The 22,699-nt window shown below is 40.7% G+C and overlaps 2 protein-coding genes across 18 annotated transcripts in view; both read right to left on the minus strand.

Moving 5' to 3' along the window:
* Window positions 1-1,342: 1,342 nt before the first annotated feature.
* The window catches only part of LOC122622537 (TLD domain-containing protein 2), a 70,853-nt gene continuing 49,496 nt past the window's right edge, over window positions 1,343-22,699 (minus strand). For 12 of the 16 annotated variants that reach the window (XM_043801066.1, XM_043801057.1, XM_043801053.1 and 9 more), the window contains 7 exons: window positions 22,406-22,557; window positions 22,185-22,347; window positions 21,643-21,844; window positions 3,350-3,471; window positions 3,088-3,247; window positions 2,493-2,662; window positions 1,343-2,429 (listed from right to left, as the gene is read on the minus strand). In XM_043801066.1, coding sequence (XP_043657001.1) covers window positions 2,294-2,429; window positions 2,493-2,662; window positions 3,088-3,247; window positions 3,350-3,471; window positions 21,643-21,844; window positions 22,185-22,347; window positions 22,406-22,557 — 1,105 coding nt within the window. In that variant the 3' untranslated portion in view covers window positions 1,343-2,293. Of the gene's footprint in view, window positions 2,430-2,492; window positions 2,663-3,087; window positions 3,248-3,349; window positions 3,472-8,002; window positions 8,230-11,766; window positions 12,399-16,123; window positions 16,293-16,434; window positions 16,785-21,642; window positions 21,845-22,184; window positions 22,348-22,405; window positions 22,558-22,699 lie in introns of those variants that run through there. The other 4 variants (XM_043801063.1, XM_043801062.1, XM_043801061.1 and 1 more) reach the window with 4 other exon arrangements.
* Window positions 4,052-6,179, minus strand: LOC122622539. 2 transcript variants are annotated; one of them, XM_043801071.1, is made up of 2 exons: window positions 5,230-6,179; window positions 4,052-5,151 (listed from the first exon to the last, which is right to left on the minus strand). In XM_043801071.1, the coding sequence occupies exons 1-2, from the start codon at window positions 5,959-5,961 to the stop codon at window positions 4,267-4,269; spliced, it is 1,617 nt and encodes a 538-aa protein (XP_043657006.1). In that variant the 5' UTR covers window positions 5,962-6,179; the 3' UTR covers window positions 4,052-4,266. The 2 variants fall into 2 exon arrangements, with proteins under 2 accessions (XP_043657006.1, XP_043657005.1); XM_043801070.1 differs by having other exon boundaries at window positions 4,052-6,179.

Genomic DNA, 22,699 nt, shown 5'->3' on the forward strand with positions numbered 1-22,699 from the left:
ATCAACATAGTTTCATAGTCTAAGGAAATAAACACTTCTTGACTTCATATGTATATTCCATTAAGTTTTTAGGTCGCGTATGTGAGTTTTGTTTGGGACATAATTGACTAGTTGTCAACAAACTATTATGCTCTACCCAGTAAGAAAAAGTGTTCGACAACATGGTACATTTCGTAGTGAACGTATTTTGGTCTCAAGCTTTTAAATGAAGTTTGCGTATAGTGGAAGTGATTTCTAAGATGATCGATCTGTAGATTTCCGGTTATCATAACTTTTGCTCAGTAAACAAAGTCCTTTGCGCTCTATCTAAAGTCCTCAAAGGAAATGGATTTGGTTTCATGCGTGCTGAGAGTTTTATATCCCACTCTTAGAGGGATGAATGTTTCTAGGTGTGTGGGGCTGCGCATGCAAACTACACAAAAATTGTTTGTCAATGTCATTTAAATAACATCTAAAACATCTTCACGGGCGTGGGTAGCCATGGTTTACCGTTTTCTTAATTTTCATATGTATATTTCCATTTTTAGGGCAGGGGTGCGTGCAAATTTTCAGCTAAATTTCTCTAAAGTGTTGGGTTTTGGTTTGGGATTATCTTTACATTTAATATTTTTAATCTCTTTATAATTTCACAATTTTTTTCTTGGCTTGTGTGCGTTGTTTTGTGACTTTGTTTCACTTTTAAATCAGTATATACGTGAACTCCGATGAAATGTTTTTAATACCTTACTTTTTTTTAGTTTCGAACTCTGTTCTGTGTAAAATATCAGCAATATTGTTTCGTTTGTTCTCTGAAATGTATCTCCCAGCGTCTTGTGTGTATTTTAATATTTAGAATATGTTTCTGAGTCGGCTGCGTGGCCGTAAGTTTTTGGGAGGTCACAATACAATCGATTGGAGGAGCTGGGGCTAGGGGTTTTGAATTGGGGCGCAAATACACTACAAAAATTACACTTACATATACCTATGTTCGTTTTTACCATTGTACACTTATATATTAGCGTATGTACATATACGTATATGTATATAATTTATTTATATATAATTATACTGAAATTGTATCTCAAAAGGGATATAAAGCCATTTAAGTTTGTTGGTTTGATTTCCCCAAAACCTTTTACACCAGCAACAAGCCAACACTCCTGATTCTGATTTTGCTGCGGAAATATCTGCGTATGTGTATGTGACCCATATTTGCAAAGAAAAGTTACAACTACAAAACAAATGTGCCGGTTTGGGACCCTCATATCATACCAATGGGGTGGGGCGATAAAATTATCTTGAAGAGATCAATTGGGAGCCAAATTTCTGGGTCTCGGAGGAAGTAAAACCTCTGTTTGGCCAGTTTGGTTGTATAATAATGTGTATTTCAATCTGGTGTTGTTTTAGTTTTAGTATAATTGCGTAAAAGTCAACATCATTAGCATTAAAATAATCATAATTAAATATATGTATATCGTGTAAAACTAAAAAATAAAACGCTCGCTATCAGCTTCTTCTTTACATATATATAAATGTCAAATCGTTAAAAGTTATCTTTGCTTTAGTTATACTTGCAATCAGCACTTTTGCACTAAAAATTATATCGACATTCTTTTTATTTTTCTCATCTCCTTAGCTTGCTCTTTCACAATGTTCTCAATAACTTTAGCAACTCATACAGTCGAAACTGAATTCAAACTGAAATAAAACAAGAGAAGTATACACGATAAATTATAAAAACCTGCTTTTTGCTATATGTTTCTTCTCACAATTTGTTGTTTATAATTTTCGTTAATAAGAACTAAACTTAATGTGAGTTTGTGTGGGTGTATGTGGGTGTAAGCGTGTGCCATATTATTCATGGAGATGTGTGATGACCTCTAATGTTATCCTCAACTGTTTTCGCTTAGCTTTCCGTGTCGCTAGTCTGCCTTTCGGGTTTTTTCGTGTTTTGTTTTGTTTAAGTCTAACACATAATTTAGTTGCTTTTGTTTAATAATATATGATATAAAAACTAAATAATTAATACGTTCCAACGCATAGATAACTCGCATTTGCTTCCGAGAACCGAATTTTCACAAGCATTTTTCTTCAGAGCAGATCCTTTTTTATGTGGTGTTGGTGTATTCATGTGATTTGGGGTTCGGGCTGTGTGGACCGGTCCGACGGATTCTTGGACGCACACCAGCTTTTGACATCTTTCTCAGGTTGTTGGTTTTTAGTACAAGTACATATAATTATTTAAATAGATAGGCCGACAGGAGGCCCTCGCTCCCATCCTTAAATATGTTTGTTGTCGACAACAGAAATTCACTTAAACAAATGCCCAGCATTCGAGTGTTTTGATAACAAAGTCTTCTTGTGGCGCCAGAGGCTCATTGCCATATGTGCTGCATTGCTGCGATCGTCCCTGGTTCAGGTCCCCATCCAGCCACAGGCCAAAACGACCGCTGAAAATAGAATCAAAAACAAATTAGCACTTGCCAGGAGTGCATCAAGTGCATCAAACTCACTCTCCAGCGCCAATCGAAAGGCTTTCCATGTTGCCTTTGATGAAGTACATATTCTCACCAGTCCAATGGAACACCTTGAAGCTCGGGTTAAACTTGTAGAGCAGGGACTCACCGGTGCCGTAAAAGTGATCCGACACATGCAGTGAGCAGGAGGTCAAGGCACCAAATACCTACATTGGAAATAAGAATTTGTGAAATCGATGTGACTTGCTTTTATAAAACAATTTGTGTAATATTTCTTAATCGCTCTCATCTTTACTGCACTAAGCTTGAACTTAAGATGATGCTAATTGATGTATTCAAAAGGCATACAAGAGTTCGCTTAATTACCACTACAGAAAATCATTCATATTTAACAGAGCGCTGGCGTTTATAACGGGATGCATGAATGTGCAATTCATTAGAGTTCTCAAAGTGAAAGACAATTACTAGTTTTACCCACTTATTTATGATCTAATCACTTTCAACTGTGGAACTTGGCTAACATTTTATAGTTGTTCTTTTCAAACGGGAGAGTAAGCTTCCTGACCTTTTAAAATGTCATTCGTCTATGAGGTTGAATATATGCTTATTCTTACGGTGGGATTCAACTTACGTTGTGCTCCGTATCCTCAATGACAATCAGAACTGGACTCTCCAGACGAGCCATTTTGCGGTACAGGGAGTTCAGTGCGAAACCATGTTGTGAGGTGCTGAAGATCAGGGACCAGGAGTATCCCTCGGCTCTAGCCGGCAGATGTGAGCAGAGCTTCTCGCTGTAAAGCAGAAAACCCGTAATTAGTTAAGAATCAAAGGGTTTAATAAAGGCATTTGAAATTCAACTAAACGTGGTGAAATCTCACCAAGTGACAACTTACCGATGCTCCTCTGTAAGGATTTCTGTCTTGCCGATCAGGTCTGGTATGGGGAAGTCCAAGTCGAATGAGCCTGTGGCAAAAAGTGAGGTCTTGCGATATTCATCTGTGCTCATTGACAGCACCTAGAGAACGATTGATGAAAACCGCAGATATTAGCAAAACAAGCAAGACATGAATGTACAACTATTAAACATAATCTAGTAAGTAAAGTAATCAAATCCAAATAAAAATAAAAATTCATATCTAAAAGGTATTTAAATACGTTTCTGCTGTTTTTTTTTTGGAAAGGGTTTTTGGGATTTAGCATTTCAAGTTTGGTGCTTGGATTTGGTTATTGGGTTTTCAATTGAATGTAATATACTTTTATACTTGGAGTGCAGTGCTAGTTTTTTGAGTCTGCCGACTTTGTGGGTGTCTCTTGTCGTAATTTAAAATTGAACTACAAATTAAAACGGCTCACCGATGCCAAGGCACTAGCGGAGTGAACAAAAGTAAAAGATAACACTATTACACGAGGAAATATGGTTATTTTACAATGCTGAAAGATGTTTCGGAAACTGTAACCTGAGTTTTTAAACCAGTGTTCAGAAGAAACCTCTACAAAACGAAAAAACGAAATTCAATCTAGAGACGACGTTGCGATAACCGAAAACTTTATTGACAGAGTAGAAATATTACCACCATTAAATGTTGTCCTTACAGTTAATTTACGCAACTGTGATCGATTTTATTTAAATTACTTAAGGTTTGCGATGAAAATACTACACTTGGCGAACAAGATTTCCAGGCCTCAATTTGTTTGACTTTTAGGGATTTTTACAGCGAATTTGAGTTTCCAAATGGCTAGGCTATCTATTGTGGACGATGGTCGGAATTAAAGTGAACTTTCAGAAGTGCCGAGGTCGTGGCACAACTGCTTAGTAGCTGTTAAAGGCGCGGCTGTTGTGCTTGGAAGAAGCACTTCCCAGGCGTTGGACGGCCGACTCCTTTTTGTAACACGGCGGCATCGCGATTTCGTTGTGCTCCACGGCAGGTTCAGTGGCCGCCGACTTTTTGGGGCCCCGCTTCTCGCCCATGACACTCCGACCACCCGACCTGTTCTCCGTTTGTAGGCGAGTATCGCTTCGAGAGGATATCGGGAGCACCGAGTTACTGGGCGATGGCCAATTGGACTCCCTGAAATCCTCTTTATCGTCCCCATCTTCTTCCGCAGCTTGTTGGCTGTCACCACCAAAAAACCGAGGTGCAGCCTGTCGTTCGATGCCCTGTTTCGCAGTTCCACGTCTTCTTCGCGTATCCCGGGGCTCCGACATGGCTCTTTGATGAGGCTTGAGCTGCGGTGTCGGATTCACCGACTCTATAATTTGCTTCTGATTACCCCTTGCCGACATGCGGAAGCCGGCGAACTTCTGGTTAATCACATGCTGGGAGGCACTAATCTGGGCCGTATTGTCGGTCGCCTCGTAACGGGGTTCATCCAACTGGGGTTGTCCCAACTTCCGGCGACTCCTGGCTCCGCCGAGGAAGGTCTGCTTTAAGAATTCCCGCTCGGCTTTGGGCTGCTCGTACCACGAATCCGATTCAGGTGCGTCCTCCCCGGACTTCCAGAGGCCCCTGGCCACTGTGATATCTGGGCGCTCTGATCGGACCATCGACACGTCCATAAGCCGATCCTCGGGATTGTCCTCGGCGGCGGGCTTTGGGGTGTGCCAACTTGTCTGCGGACGCAGTTCGCTGCGCTGCTCCGAGAACATCTCCTTAGCATTGGAGGTATACATCTCGAACCTGGGTCCGGAAGTGAGCTGAAGCGGGAGATGGGATATGGCATCGAGATTGCGAATGGCGTGACCCATGATCATCTGGCGGCGACGTGGCCTCACCTGCCGTTGGGCTTCCTCCTCGGTTTGAACTGCTGGGCTACTGGTACTTCTCTCGGCCGGGAGATTGGAGAGATACTTGAGGTTCTTTGGATGCTTCCAACCCTGCATGGGGTCGACAGAGTTTTTTGACCGCTGGGTCATCTGGTCGTGATAGTCGCGCAGCGCCTTGCGACTGGGATCGCAGTTAAGCATGTCGCGCGTGTCGGCGTCCACTACCATTAGTTCCTCCTGGATGGACTGGCTGATGTCTTTGGCCGTTTGCATGGCTATGCCCTTGCCGAATCCTGCCGCCTGATTGTACCGCCGCTGGGTGGCGGACAAAGAGGCCGTGGTGTGCGTGGGCTGGGAAACCCGGCCCGAGTACTCCTCCTCGTCGTCCTCTTGCTCCAGTTGCTGCAATCGACTGTTGAGGCTGCTTGAGGAGGAGAACAGCCGCGACTTGCCGTAGAGCTTGTAGGGCGCCACCTTGGCATGTCCCAGGCTGGGGCCCATGCCCTGCATCTGGTTGGACATCGTCTTCCTCACCCCGGCGATCTTACGCACCCGGCTTCGCTCGAAGTTGTAGGGCTGCGCCGCTGGCTTCGACCGTTGGCCCAACTGTCCCGTGCTCTGGGCCACACATGGCCTGCTCCGGGTGTGGTATAGACTCCGCATCGTAGCGGCCAATGGAGTAATCTGCAGGCTGGCACCTCGGCGGGCCAGCTTCCCCAGGCTGCACTGATGGGTACTCATAATGGGAACCAATAATTTCACGAACAATTTAGCAGAAACCTGCGAAAACGAAGCACGCTTCTTCAAGGACTAAAGAACTCACTTTCACGAATTCGCTAGACCAACAAAACACGGATTAAACCCCAGAGTTGGGAAAATAAATTCGAATTTTCTACTTTAGACAGCTCTGTACGAAACGAAATAAAACAACAACTGGCAACGAAATGAAACTGCTCAACGAACCCCCAGATAAAAACCGATGGAGACAAAGGCAACGCTTGCTTGATCGCAAACCATATGGAATACCTGTTTTCAGCTAGAGGCTTACCACAGCTACCACAGATATTTTGGAATTTTGTATTATTTTGGTTATATGTTGCATGCAAATGCTTCTTTAGAACACCCAAATGTAAAATGTAAAATAGAACCACATTCTTCGTTTCCCATAAGTATTTAATTAATTAAATCGCCTTTTATTAGGTATGATCATTTAATGTGGAAATTTCAAAATGATAGCAATTGGAGAGACCTATCTAAATCCCCTAAGCTCACCCCTAAAATTCGCTGACAGGGACCTCTGTGATGATGGTGAAACTTTCGAAGCTTTTCGTGCAATCCCATGATGGAGAACCGATTAATTGGGGCTTTTTCAGTGAACTGAGCCATATCACTGCAAAACTGGGTGCTAGTGTCTCTTATTTAATTTTCAATTTTAATTTTAATGAAATCTTATCCGCCAGGAATCTTAGTGATAGGGAAACGCAGCAAAGCTACGCCATCATGTGAAATTGATTTCGAATCCACGGTTAATTTGGGTGCGTACTTTGTTTTACCTGTTACATTTACCAGTACATTGTGCTTTGAATTGCTTCTGGGTGTGACAATGTCGTCTTTCCCAGCGTGTGAACATTTTGCTAGTGACGTCAATGATTGTGCTAATTGTATTCGTGGTGATCGAGTATGAATTACCAAAACAAGCTCTCCCTTATTTCAGACATTTGCATAAGTCTGGCACACACGTAGCATTACTAATAGTTAGGATAGGAGTTATCAGCACCCACACTTTAGTTACCAACCCACACCTGCTGCCATTCAGATGTGAGATCATTCGCATTGCTAAAATCATCCAAATTCAAGGCAGTTTCTCGCTTGCCTCTCAGTCTTTAAAGGCCGCGATTCAGCCATTAGCAAGTCTCGATAAGGCCTCAAAACAAAACCAGCTCGAAAAATACTACACCGCTTATATCAGAGCAGCAGTTGTAGTCATATGTAATTCGGCGTCGCAGTTGGTGGTTTGATTAAATCTTGATAATCTGCGGATGATTGATTAGCTTTTTGCCAACACTCGAGTTGAAGAGCCCCTGAGTGGCGCTCTGCGAGTATTGCGCCATGACTTCGATTCGCCATCGAGTGTCGAAGTACTAGGGTTCAATACAAAATTAATTAGAAATTAATATCTGAGCAATCTCAACAACGATAGACGGCCTTGCTGGCAATTAGTCTGATATGAAATCTGCGATAAAATCAGATAGTCGAAGATACCTAAGCCATATGAAAGGTCGAGAAATCTGTGTGCTTTCAGATCAATTTGGGTCAGTGAAACAGATCGAAAACTCATTTTGATCACCAGACTGCGCCAATTTCACAGATGTATGCGCGCTTTTTTGCGACAACTCAATGGGAACAAGAGTCTGGTAATTGAGGCGTGACTGCAATTTTCAGAGGACCCCTACAAATTAAAATACAGAACGCAATTTCACAGACTCCGCAATAAAATAAAAAGCGATTTTTAACGCACTTCAACGAGGGTCGTCGCTCAATCGCAGATCGTAGCGTGTTTTTTGAAGAGGATAGCCAAAGTCAAACGTCAATGACAGTATGGCTGGTACATTGCATATAGCTTTATATATTTGCAAAGCACTTAAAAACACGATCTCGAGTTTAAGTTGAGCTTAACTGATGAGCGAAAAATAAACTCTTTCGAAATTAATGAAAAACCATATTGAACAGCTGGAAAATCACATGAATCATGTGTTCGTGCCTGCAATAATGATGTTTATACCTCGCGGTCGAGTCCATGACTGACAATTAATTCGCACATCTTCATTTAGTTTGGCACTGGGTTTGTTGTCACTTTCAATCGAGGGATCTGAATTTCTATTGCATTCAAACTTTTTACACACAAGACGGCGTATATAGTGTATGCTCAAAATCAAGCCACTTATCAAGCCACTTTGGCACGTGCTCGGCACAATTGTTAATCTGAATCTGAATAAGAATCGGTATCAGAATTTTTATCGTTCGTTCCTCTGCAGGAACAGAGATGCTGGGGAGATTAACTCAGCCGACTTGGCGTAGCGCGTTCAAAAGCCAACTGCCCGCGATTTCAGTCCAACCGTTTTTATTGGGCGTCAGCGAAAATATATTTATTTGCTGCTCGCTCAAATTGCTCAGCTCAAGTCGTGAGTTTGCTCGGCGAAAGAGAGAGCCAGGCATATTGTATTATTTATAATATACGCAGCAGAGAGGGCTAATATCGGATTTGTGCTTTTCGAGATCGGAGGAACGATTAAAATAAAATATATTAAAAATAGTAGACCGTGATAAAATGTTTACGCTGGATTTTTTCATTTCAAACGCAATTCTTTCGTGTAGTTATACCCGTTAGTCGTAGAGTAAAAGGGTATACTAGATTCGTTGAAAAGTATGTAACAGGCAGAAGGAAGCGTTTCCGACCATATAAAGTATATATATTCTTGATCAGGATCAATAGTCGAGTCGATATGGCCAATTCCGTCCGTCCGTATGAACGTCGAGATCTCAGAAACTTCAGAAAAGCTAGAAAGTTGAGATTAAGCATACAGACTCCAGAGACATAGACGCAGCGCCAGTTTGTCGGTTCATGTTGCCACGCCCACAAACCGCCCAAAACTGCCACGCCCACAATTTTGAAAAATGTTTCAATACTTTTTCATTTTTGTATTAGTCTTGTAAATTTCTCTCGATTTGCCAAAAAACTTTTTGCCACGCCCACTCTAACGCCCACAAACCGCCAAAAACTGTCACTCCTCCTTCGCACTTCCACTAGCTGAGTAACGGGTATCAGATAACTCGACTATAGCATTTTCTCTTGTTTTTAGTTTTAATCAGTTTGTTTAAAAATTGTGTTAAATATATTTACAGTTGTGACATTAAACTTCAGCGACTGCTGTTCAACTTCAATTCACCCCACTTTGTTTTCATAAAATAAGAAGTTAACCCCGGAATCACCGCACAATCTGCACTGTGATTAAATTACAAATAATTGGTTTAGTCAGTGGTGATAATAATCAGTGTCATTTTGTTACTGGGCACACTTAGACATTTAGCCATCATTGGCCTGACAAGTCCGTTCAAACATCTTTACGATGTTTGCTGGAAATCATTGCAACCCTTTTGCATCCAAGAAACGGTAGCACTCCGGATAAGTTCATATGGTATTCATATACAAGCGATTGATGTTGCCGACCTCTTGTTTAGTCGAGAGTCGTAAACACAGTCGGCCAGGGAAGAAAATAATTCCCAAGGGAGTTTCCCTCGGCCATTTAGTCACGACAAAGGTTTGAGATTCAGTTAACCAGAATTATATGCATAGCAAAATTTGCCATTTGTTTTCGTTTTCTCCACGGTAAAGATAAGATAGTTGCATTACCAGCTATCTGTTTTAAGTAATTAGTTAAGAGCATGTTAAAACAAGGGAGAACGCAATAGTCGTGTTCCCCGACTATCGGATACCCGTCACCCTTCGAGATCTCTGGAATAATAGAAGCTAAGCATGCAGACTTCAGATACATAGACGCAAACCCATGTTGCCACGCCCACTCTAATGCCCAGAAACCGCCCAAAACTGCCACACCCACACTTTGGGAATATGTTTTTATATTTTTTCAGTTTTGTATTGTCTTATAAATTTCTACCGATATGCCAACAACTTGATACGCCCGCAACCCGCTTAAAGCTGCCACGTCTACACCTTTGAAAAAGGTTTTGATATTTGTTATTAATCTTGTAAATTTCTACCAATTTGTCAAATAACTTTTTTCCACGCCCACTCTAACACTCTCACAAGCCGCCATAAACTGTCACGCCCACCCTTTTCAAACACTTTTTAATTGAATTCTTTTTTTCCCTATTTCTATGAATATCCCAGAAAAATGTGAACATTTATTGTTCGCCCCTCCACTACCTGAGTTACGGATAGGTGACAGTCGTGGAACTCGACTATAGCATTCTCTCTTGTTGTTTTGGTTTGTTAGCTCGATTAACTTATTTAAGACACTTTTCGAACATGTAGAATTATAAAGACAGCGTACTTTAGCTGGGGGAACGGCGGCGAACATATTCCGCAACGGCTACGCATCAACTGGTTTCTTGCCGCCGAACAATTTAAAAGTGTTTGGCAGACAGACAAATCCACAGAACCGGCCTCAATACAAAACGAGGTAAAAACAGCAAAAGGCGAAGAGCCGCTACAGAAAAGAGCTTTCTGGCCAAACGGGTATTGAGACCTGATACGCGCGAAGGAGCCAGCAAAACAAAAAGCAGAAAGGTAATAGGTAAGCAAAATAATAAACGCGTAAGGAATTCTTGGCTTAAATGTGAAGGGGTAGTTCAACGGCGGAGGGATTAGGTGGTAATTAAGGTGTGTGAGAGGCTAGGCAGAGGTGCGAAGGAAAGGCAGGGCAATAAATCGCACAAGAGAACTCCTAACAGTGCCTTGTTTGCAAAAATGTGCAAAATATACGTCTACTATAATTTTCTCTGACCAACAAATTTTCCATTCGTTTATATGTAAAGCATTCGAGTATTAAAGATCATAAATTACAGTTAAATAAGCTCCAGAGAATTATCTAACTCCATGAGCAGTATTAAAGTTTGATAACCTAATTATAACCAGAGCTAATATCGTTTTTATTTTTCCGGTTTTTTCCGCATTCCTTATCAGTTCATGTTACTTCAACCATGCTATTTAAATATATTCGTTTTTCTGTTTTTAAAGCTTTTTATTTTTTTCTCATTTTTTCGCCTAAATGCATAAAAACAGCAAGAAAAATAAGTTTTTCCGCAATTTATCATTTTGAAGGTTTGTTTAGTTATTGTATATCCATTTTTGCGCTGTGCTTTGTAATTTGTATGTCTAAGCAAATATTTGGTTGGTCGCACAGAATAACTTAGGTTAGTTATCATCTGTTGTGATGTCACATTGCTCAACCAAAACAAGAGACGTGTTTGCCAAAGTTAAATAGCAACTAGCAAATTTTTGAGGGGAGCCACGCGACTTTGGAAAGTGTCAACCCATTACATGTAATGCTTGGGAATGAGATTCCTCCGAAAAGATCGTTAACCCGAGGCAAGCACCAAAGTTCAAACACCTGACAGACAGACAAATGGCGTTCGCTCGAGATGTCCGGAGTCCTAGTCACATTTGTATCTTATATTGATGCCATAATAGTTGCAAATCGGTTCGAGCAATTATAGTAGTTTGGAATAGGAGAAACGTGTGCGATAATGGGTCTATAATAGACGTAACCCTAATGTTCTTGACACTAATTACTAACCGCACTATACTACAAAGCTTAGCCTCAAAAACGGCGAATTTGATTTATGAAAATGGGGTGCCAAAAAGAATTAAAAAATTATTCTTATTTCGTAAGGCCTTGCAAAATATGTATATTTATTTACCATATTATGGAAATAGGTTTGGAAAATAAAAGGGAACCCTGCTTGGTACATTCACACTTATCTCCTTTGGATCCCTTGCCAGATCCGATCCTGATCGGCACTCACCGTTTCGTGCATTTCGCAGCTCTCGTCGAGGAGAGCCTCCAGGCTCTGGTCGTCCTTGGTGGGCGAGAGAGGGGGCGTGGGGGCGCGGTTCTTGGCCGAGAGGAGGGAGCGCGGCAGCAGGTGGCGGCCGTAGTGCAGGTAGAGGTAGCGACCCCACCTGCGGCCGGCCAGCCCGCAAACGGCCAAAATGGCGAACACAGAAATTGCGAACCACATGTTGCTGATGGCTAACAGTGGCGGTGTTCCGTGGAAGAGCAGCGGTAGCAGCTGCGAAAGCTTTTGTGTAGGGATGTCCCACTTTTTGGGCTAGCACTGTGAGAAAGCTTTGGCGCTCCACATATCGCCTCTCTGTCTCTCTCTCTCTTTCGCTTTTCTGAATGGTCTTGTGACCCACGATATTTGCTTCAACTTTTTCTCCGATTATTTGCGTTTCTGTTGTCGCCACCGCTTTTATCACACTATACGTCTTCCACTCTCCGCCTTGCAGTACTGCTTTTGGCCTTTCTTTGTTACACGTAAACACTTTGTTCCTAGTTAGAACATTCAAATTGGTTTACTTTTCAACGTGTTCTCCGCAGATGTTTTATTATACCTTCCATCTTTTCTTTCACATTAAAAGCTACATTTGGGGGCGGCTCTGTGTGTTTTCAAACAAGTTGCTCGACCGACTAAAACTTATTGGACTCTCTTTGGAGCCTCGAAAAAAATTAGCCTCTGCTAACACGCAACCTACAGTGAGTCACGTCACACTTCGGCCAGCACACAGCCACAAACTTTTTAGCCTATAACACCAGAACTGAACTTATCAGCTCTTATTAAGCGCTCCCCTTTTGTTCGGTGGAGTCTGTTTGTGGAAATGACAAAGATTTACGACTTATGTGGTTCTGCTTGTTACTTTAATTAAAAGAATATTTATTAACCATTTTGGGAGAGGAAAGTTTCTATAATGAATTAAGTAATGCAAGTACTTACATTACATTATTAAATAGTCTTTACATACATTACATAGTAATAACTTTGACACCACATAAGTTGTAAGTCTCTTGAGTCCAGTTTTTACAAACTAGAAAGTGCAGGTCGATATATTATGTTAGCCACTGTTGGTACATTATGTTAGCAACGCTGTTAATCGTGTTTCTAACAGTCTAGTGTTGAGACATTTTGTTTCTGCAACATGTTGCTATGATTATTCCAACTAGAAGTTGCGTATACGTAATCTTTATTTTTGTTTTTCTTTTAGGTTTTATGTATTGCCCACTGCGTATGCATCTGCGGTTTCAACAAGGTATTTTTTTTTGGGTTAAGTGCGTAATTTTACTAACGGGTTTTGCATGTCTACGGCTCGGATAAAGAGAAACTGGATACGTTTTATTTTAAAACAAGAGAGAACGCTATAGTCGAGTTCCCCGACTATCTGATACCCGTTACTCAGCTAGTGGAAGTGCGAAGGAGGAGTGTCAGTTTTTTAGCAAGTCGGTAGAAATTTGCAAGACTAATAAAACTATGAGAAATAAGTAAAACATTTTCCAAAAGTGTGGACGTGGCAGTTTTGGGCGGTTTGTGGGCATAAGGGTGGGCGTGGCAAAGTTTTTCTGTAGATCGATAGAAATTTACATTACTAACAAAAAAATGAAAAAATATCAAAGTATTTTACAAAAGTGTGGGCGTGGCAGCTTTGGGCGATTTGAGAGCGTTAGAGTGGGCATGGCAGCATGGGTCAACAAACTTGGCCTGCGTCTATGTCTCTGAAGTCTGTATGCTTAATCTCAACTTTCTAGCGTACTAGGACAGACGGACGGACATGGCCAGATGGACTCGGCTATTGATCCTGATCAAGAATATATATACTTTATATGGTCGGAAACACTTCCTTCTGCCTGTTACATACTTTGCAACGAATCTAGTATACCCTTTTACTCTACCCGTAACGGGTATAAAAATACAGATGAACTTAATATACATATAACAAATATGTTGCTTCAAACTTTTTAGAAAATGCACATTTTGAAGTTATTGGTTTTATTTTCGGAGGTTTGACTGTAATAAACGCTTTACACAAGTCGGAGGAAGAAGAGGACAAGGGGCCATACTTAAACAGATTAGTGGGCGTGTTAAACGCGGCGACAACGGCAGCAGGCGAACAAAGACGAAAACAACATGAGTCAAACTACTCCCCATGCAGTATTCTAATTAGTTACGCAGCAAACCGGCTAAAGTATGTTTTTCAAATCGCGTAAGCAAGCCCCTCAAATCGTTGGAGTAGAGGGTACATAACAAAAACTGAAACCGGAATCGCTTTTCCCAACGTTGATCTACTCTGGAATGTATGTGATATTTTAAAGAGACCAATCAACTGTGAACCGGTTAAAAACAGATATCTTTTTAAATTGCCCTTGCTTCAGAGTCCACAGATGGTTTTGATCACATGATCGTACCAAAGATTAAGCTTGCATCACCCACAGCTGTTTGAAATATGGCTTATAAATCCGATTCTGGCTCAGCTACTCGCAATTAGTCCTTTCAGGTTAATATTTTCGTCTGGTTAAAAACACAGCAGATAACAGCAATCAAAACGACATAACATATATTTGCAGGTCGCCTTATCGGTAGGTAATTCAAATCTTGGATTCCCTTTCGGGATTTCTTGATTGGCCTAACCTCTAAGCAATTAATTTAAATAAACAAATTTTTGACATATATATTTGTGTCTAGCCAAAACATAGTTACCAAGTTGTCTAACGTATTTTTTGCTCCTCAATTTGTATACTACAACGAAATTACTACACGCAATTATTTTTTGGCGACCTAAATGATGAAACAATCACGTGTCTGCGGGTATATTTACATCGCAGCCGTGGATGTGTGCGATTTGATTTGTTTGTTAAAGCGGGCTCGGTGTGTGGCCACTTGTCGCATGTTTGTTGTTACGAGAGTACGTGCAACGCCCTCTCGACAATGGCCTGGTAGTCGGTATTGTGTTACCAAAAACAACCATGTCCATAATGAGGCAATAATTGTAGCTAGATGCTAGTAATCCAATATTCCGAAGCAGAGGGCCCGAAATAGGACTTAAAAGTCTGTAAAGGCATTCACTCAGTGCTGAAGTTCCACTACATAATTTGTATAATGGTTATTAACAAAAAAGTATTACGATTTGGGAAAATAATACAACTTTTAAGTTTAAAAGGGAAAAGTAAAATTACTAACTAAATTTAACATTTTGATCTCTCCTTTTTTGTTTCGCTTCTTAGCCTTTAGTTAGCCAGATCTCGATGAAATTAAATACGAACAGGCTGTGTTTAATTCCAGTCAACCATTTGAAACCCAAATGGGATATAAGCAAAGTCTATATGGTTATATGGCTCTTCACAACTGGGTGATTTCTTTCCGCCAAACAGAACCCGTTGTCGCATTGAATTTCGATTTGAGCAAACACAAAAAGTGTTTATATACTCAGTACAATTTTCTTTTTTTAATGAAAAGTCCTATTGAAAATGTGGGGCCGATCTGGGCAATGCATTTTGAATTAAACCTAACTACAGACAAAGGTGGGTAATTAAAGAGAGGTGACCCCGACCCCTAAAACAATGCCGAAAGGGGAAAGAAATGTCAAATGTGCCGCGATATTGTGGCCAAAATAAAATCTAGCTTGTAATGCAAATTAAAATGAAACCGAAAATATTTCGGAGTTTTCTAGACCGGCTAAACGGGTTTCGGGTTCAAAAAAATTGGTAATTTCTACCCAATCGTAAAATGCCATGAAATAGGTGCTTAGCAGGTGAGAAAAGTAACCCCTTTTCTAACCAGGCCAACAATAGTTCCACTTGGCCGTCGCTTTTACCCGCCATCTGCCATTTAAATTTCTCCGAAATATAAAACTCATTTAAACGATTCCGCGCACAATCAAAACACTCGGATCGATCGAGAGTGGGAGATAAGAGATACAAGAGCGTCTGATAACCGTGTTGTATGTGTCGCAGAAGTCGAGGAACTCTATCTGTTTCTAAAGGCTACTCATAAATAACAGATTGTCGAAATCGGCAAGAAAACCGTGTTCTGAACAAGTATGGTTTAGACTTTGCGATCACTGAATTCCGAGTGGAAACATTTTTCGCTTCACTGAGTTTGGATTTTAATCAATGTCTTGAACAGAAATCCTCGTACAGAATGAGTTCATATAAACAACTGCTTGGCGCACATTAATTTGCCGGCAATTTGACCAATTTTACTAACAATTCACATTTATTTCTCAGATAAATTACGAGCACACACAAGGATTGCCCAGATCATCTGGTATGCAATATAGTGGCTAATGTAGCATCGATTCACATTCCACATTCGTGGCAGCGGCATTTACATGATCATTATTGTCGGGGCTGGATATTTTCGGTGGAATCCGACCTTTTGGGCGGCAGTTGGGAACTTTTTCGATCGATATGGCCATCGTTATGGCCGAGGCATTGAATACGTTTGGTATTTGGTTTTGAACGCGCGCGGATTACAAATCTAACTGCATTTTGAAAGACAATTTTCTTTGGTTTTTATGCGATTTCGCTTTCGGTTTCACAATTTTTGTTTTCTGCGAACACTTTCACCCCGGGCAGAAGTGTCTCACGTCCCGCAGAAGACTAATATTTTGCTGGCCTTCGTTGATTCATTAATATTTACCCTTTTCTTGATGTATTTTGCTATTTTTGAGATTTTTATTGTCTTGGCACTCATTTTGGGAACGTTTTCAGCTGACGGCCGCAGAAGAATCGCAGAATCGTGGACAGCTGAAGATAGAGAGAAGAGCGAGTCGCTTTCCTCGCACTCTTTATTCTTCTATTTTTCGCCGTATCTAATTTTGAACACGCTTCTCTGCGCGGAAAAACCCGAAAGCTGTTTGCAAGAGTGCAGTTACTCAAATATTGCTTTATTTTTGGTTGAACTAGAGTCACATTTTCCGTAGACTTCTATCATGTGGATCGAATTCGAATTTTAAATATTCCGAATGGAACGCGACGGCGACTGTCCGGCTTGGAAGTGTTGCGAAAACTAAAAAATCAGCCATAGCTGTCTCAGTCGACACACTCGAAGTCGCAGCAGGCGCCGCAGCAGCAGCAACAAATAAAACAATATTGCCAGTAGAAACAATAACAATATCAACAGCAACAAAACGGGGCTTAGCTGCTTCTCAGCTGATATGTGGAGCTGTGGCTGTGCTCCGTAGACTATGGCGATCCGAGGGACGCGACTGTGGGTGGCCCGGGTGATATTACATTTAAAATGCTGATCACGGGTGATCATCCAGTGCCATAGGGGCCACACTGGAGATTTCCGACGACTTTCGAATCTTTTGTGGACACACTTTGTTATTACAAACAAACAACACAGGAGGCTTTTTCATTTTCTGCTCTGGTTTGTTCTAAGGTTTAGTCTAGTCTTCATCCCGGCTTCCTGTAGCCCTTTGGAGGGCAGGCAGTGGTAGTGATGGTCAAGTCTATAGCAACCATTAGGAATTATTGATAAGATTAGCATGACAATTCTCTGTACAAGTAGTTATTTAATCTTGACTGAAGCTTTTAGACGAATAAGATGAATTATGATTAAATCATAGAAACCACTATCTGTGATTTAAAACTATAGATCGGTTGTAGCATTCAAAAGTTTATCTATTTCGTTATAGAGTCGGTCTTTTTAGAGTGGCCCTCGTCGCTTTCCCCCGGCGCGGTAATTGCTTTTCAGGTGTTTGCTGCGCTTTCCTTTACAGCTATGCAAACATATTAACTGTCATGCTAATCAATCGATTGCACACCGCCTATATAAGTGTATTTGTTGCCTGCCGAGCGATTTGTTTGCTATGCACGCTTTTAAACGAAGCATTTTAGCGGCTTACCAAGTGCGCGCGTACACCTTTTGTATGCATTCCTTGTAAGGCAATCAAATCCACTGCACAAAATTTCCGCATGCAGCTGCTAAGGACTTACGACACACCCAGTACCAAAGGGAAAATTCTAGATTGAATCGCAGATACTACTTGTATATGGATCAGTCACTTGCAAATAATCAAGATCAAGAGCATTAAGACCGAGAACAGGTTAAAGATCCTTTTTTTGTTTTACTTATTATTTATAGATGAGATTAAGGTCGTTGCAATCTAATAAAACCTCTGATTTAAGCATGTACTACTTTGTAAGCAAACGAGTTATCATCGACTTTATTCCGGTTGCTTGCATTATTTTCTGCTCAGAGGAGTCGCCAACTAATTAAATTTCTTTTTGTGAGTGAGAGATCTTCTTTAAATTTCCAACGTATTAAATGCCTAAATGTTATAAGTACTGGCGTCCAACACACAAATCCATTTTAGCATCTCCTTAATAAACGTTCCTCGGTAAAAATAACTTTCAAACCAGATCAGTGCGACCACTCAGCTGATTTTATTTATTCAAGCCGCACCCACGATTCATAACTTATATGAGAGAGAAATCAAATTGTCCCCCAGGAATACTAAACACCCTCTACCACTCCCACTTCACCGCCCACCCACAAAAGCACATTAATGCAGCATTAAGTAAGTGTTTATGGGGCCGCAGTCATAAAGTGCGCAATTTAATACAAGAGTGCACTTACGGTGAACCGTTTTTTGATAACCCGAGAGATACAGGGAAAATGCTGGGCGAGGGAAATGCAATTTGAAAGATCATTCCGATGGGGTTGGACGTGGATTTGCGAGGAGGCCTCTGAGCAATACAATTTCAATTGTCCTCCCAGCTCGTTCGTAAAAATTCATTGAAGCCAATTGATGGTACAAGTACTCTACCAGGCCTACCAGGCCTACAGACATACATACGTACATATGTACGAATAACCGCGGCTCTAGCGACGTACACGTGTATATTCAAGTATATAAGCATGAGGCGTCAAGCAATTGGAGACGATGTTCATTTGGCTGGCGTCGCCGGCCCCTGGGAATTGGGGGCGGGTCTAGTGACCCCCACCGTTTAGGATTTGGCATCTTGTCCGATCTTGTCCGCTAATTGAGCGTTTAAGCAAGGAGCATCACGCATTAATTTTTGCTTGGTTTTATTTTGATATTTTTATTCACCCGAGCCGGATTTAGCATCGAAAAAATAGATGATGATGAGACTCACCAATCAACTCGCTGAGCAAACAAAATAAAACGAAATCTGAAACCGGCTAAATGACAATCGCTGTGAAGCGCTTTAAGTACGTATTTAATTAGAATATACTCGTAGTTAAATGTAGTTGGAGCCGTTGCTCCACCTGATGCGACATATGTTTAAACTTTGTTTATTTGAATTGATTTATAATTGAAACATCTAACGATACACCTAATAAACGATTTATGCGAGGCACGCGCTCAGCGGTTTGCAAACTAAATAAATCCAACCGGTTATGGAAAGTGAAAAACTAGACGCTTATTTGTGTACAAGGGTAGCATAACCAATGGGCTTCATTCATAAAGGTATGCTGCATTTGTTATGAATGTGTGCAAATGAATTATGTTAATTGCTTTTCAAAGTGCCTATAGATTTAGGTGCAGTAAAAAGTCAGACGAAATACTCTGTACGAAATATTTGTATACTTTCAAAGATAATACACAATGAGGGCTTTTTTCCAAATGAGCACATTCATCAAACACGCTGCAAGATTTATTTAAGTATTACGCAATTGGTTTGCATTATCTACAAGCGGTCATTTTTGATTGACCCAAATATGCCACAAAACACTCAGCGCATTTAACCATTTCTGACTGAACTTTAGCCACACCTATCCCTTGTGGTAGTTTCAGCCCAGCGGAAGTTTTTATACGCCAAGTTTGCATCGGTACCGATTTGGTCACTCAAGGCCACCATGGGTTTTTATTTACGAGAGATAACCTTTGAGTGCCAAGATCTATTGATAGCTTTCTGCTGTGGCTCTCTGTTTTTACGATTATTGATGTTTTGATGCAGCGCTAATGAGGAAACAATTTGCCGTTGCATTGCTACACTGGCGGCTGATAAGACAGTAAAATTAACCATTCCGGCGATAAAGAAAAATTTAATTCGGACTTGGACAGTGCCTACTGAAAGTCGAGTGCCAGGCCCTCAAGTCACTGGAGTTACTCATCCATCGTGATCCCAAAACTGCATTTGGCACGCTTTCGGGAATGTGAAAACGTGCCCATAAATATTGAGCAAACAAATATACAAAAAGCGCTAATCGTTGTAAAATGCCGATGAATTAAAATGTGTCTGCATATAGCAGGTGCCTTTTAAAATTGTAAGTATTGCGAAATAGACCCCGATCGAATCAGTCTAATTAGCATATCAAATTGGAGGTTCGAATAAAGAGCAGGAGAATGTGGTTAACTCACAAGGGGCAGAATATCAAGGGGCTGGCTCTAGATTGGCTCATAGGTAATACTTGTCGTATATATTACGCATGTAAATCGGTTACTTCGGCTGTTAGGCTAGGTTAGGTAATACGGTCATGCATCTGCAATGATGTGGTTGCTCTGCATTTGCTAGTATTTGTATTCAAAACTAATTTGTAAATGTACATTAGTTTCAAAAGTCCTTTGTATTGTTAGCTTTGTTAATCCTTTCAATATTTTTCAATCCTCTAGATATTCGTTTTTAAGCTGTTTTTCTTTTTTAGGGAAGTTAAAGCTTTATGGTATGAATTTTGTTGGTCGTTCTTTGTCCTTTTTTAAAATTTTCAATATGAATTCGATTCAAATTTCGATGCAAAGAAAATGTTTGAATTTAAGATGCTTACTGAAAATATGAATATTTAAATTTTTCGATCTAGAAAAGATTATTTGTTGAATTTTTAGCAAATGTCAATATTAAATGATCGCTTGATATAGAAATGAGACAATGCAATTTATATGAAGATCCCGATGAATAATATATCAATGATGTGCGATTATAAACGAGTGCAGCAAACAAGTGCTAAAAGGGTGCCATAGATTTTCCGTGTAAAATCCTTTTTTGGTTGGTGATTAAAACACAACTAAATAAAGAAAAATGCAACAGTACTTAGTTTTCAAAACTACAGAAACATAAGGACCAGCGAGCACAAACTATTGAAATCAACAATAACCGAAAATAGAAATAAAAGTTTTCAAAAATTCAACATTTTCACACAATTTCCAAAAGGATATTTGGTTTTAAGTTGTTTTTTTGTTTTTAGTTTGGTGCGGACAACAAAGTTAGGTTTAGGTGAAGAATTCTTATTAAAGGGTTTTTGGTCCTAACCTCGCCGCCCAGCATTTCCAGGTCATGCGATGCGGCATGCGATGCCGTTTTAATGATCTTGTAGGTCTTGGCGAACGGTGCCTTTATAAGCTGTCGTAGTCATAGGAGGTTAAATATCATATGGTACAGATTGGCATTACGGCGAATGGAAGACTCATTTCGATGGATATTGTTTGTAGGTTTGGTTTTCGGTTTCGGTTCGATTTTGTTCGATATTATTTCAGTTGGAAATTAAATGCAAATCAAATTTCAATACAAGAAAGGAAGAAGAAAAACAAGAAAAGGAGGAGAAGAAAGCGCATGTACAAAACACGAGGGGAAAAAATGTAAACAAGATTTACGATTATATAAGTATGTATAGAAAAAATTTTTGCATATAAATTTCCTTATTTAGTTATCATTAAATCGATTTTTGAGGCATAACCTAGAGAAGCAGATGTAATATCGATTCGGTTCGTAATTCAAAAATATCGGGGAAAGGCTCGAGAGAATCTTAAAAAAATATATGTAGAACAAGTCGAGGAGAAAACTCAGAGCAAAGAGTTAAACGATATGAAAAGGTGGATAAAGACGCAGACTCGCATGGAGAGCCTCGGGTCAGGCCGGCAGTGAATGGATATGGACTCACCTCCCAGGACTCGCGGGTCAGGTCGCTTATCTCCTCGCCATCCTGGCTGCCGCTTCCCATGCCGGCTTTGGTGGTGCCGCTCTTGGTCCACTCGGTGTCCTCTTGAATCAGCTCAAAACCACGCGCCTTGATCTGCTCTTCGTCCAGCTCACCGTACAGGTGTTTCACCCAGGTGTTTATGAAGCGATAGAGCTCATCAACGCTGCAATTGAAAAATATAATATTAAATACACTGTTGGACAAGTTCCCGGTTTTTCCCGGTATTTAAACTGGAGGCGTTAAAAAGCTTTCACAGGCAATAAAATCATCCGAATGCTTTTTGTGTTGTATTTTTTGTTGTATTTACTAGATTTAGTCAGTATTCAAATTTAGGTTGCCCAGTAATTTGAATTCTTGAACCGATATATGTACTTATGACCTTTCTGATCGTGTAAACCGGTGTACTCGTGCCACGAGATTAGAGGCCACCGCTGCATCGTTTATAATAAGCTCTCCATGAATACGGAAATGCGTTCTTAATTTAAAGGTAACTCCTAACTCACCGATTCTTTGGCACACTGAACCAGTACTCAGCGCGCAACTTGTTCTTCCCGTAGGACATGACAGAGGTTGGCAGCGGAATGGCCTTACCAATGGGCTTGCCCATGCGCAGGCGTAGATACAATGGTGGGTCAAGGCAGGCTCGGGCCGGTCTTGGGATGAGTTCTGTGTAGGATACAACATTAGTAGGCGTCTCATCACTTGGAAATCATATCCATCTTACTGTCCACACTTATAAAGAGTTCCGGTTTGTCGTCCATGGAGACCATGGAGCGGTAGTCCAGTTTGGGCGCCTGCTTGGCCTCCTTCAGCTTAGTGCTGGACGAAGTGCCCTCTGAAGAGTGAGGACGAATAAAGGTACCGATTGAGGAACGTCTGTGGAGGTACAAAATAAATGTATTAGCATAGATCGTTTTTATGATGATAGGTCTAAATAAACGACTTGTGAACGATTATTGGAATTTACACTCAGAACTAAGGAATGAAGCTGATGAATCAATTTGAATCAAAAATGCGT

The sequence above is a fragment of the Drosophila teissieri genome, chromosome 3R, assembly GCF_016746235.2.
Source record: "Drosophila teissieri strain GT53w chromosome 3R, Prin_Dtei_1.1, whole genome shotgun sequence".
NCBI lineage: Eukaryota > Metazoa > Arthropoda > Insecta > Diptera > Drosophilidae > Drosophila > Drosophila teissieri.

Excerpts from the sequence above, each read along its gene's own strand:
- LOC122622539 (XM_043801070.1), bottom strand. The coding sequence starts at position 5,961 with ATGAGTACCCATCAGTGCAGCCTGGGGAAGCTGGCCCGCCGAGGTGCC.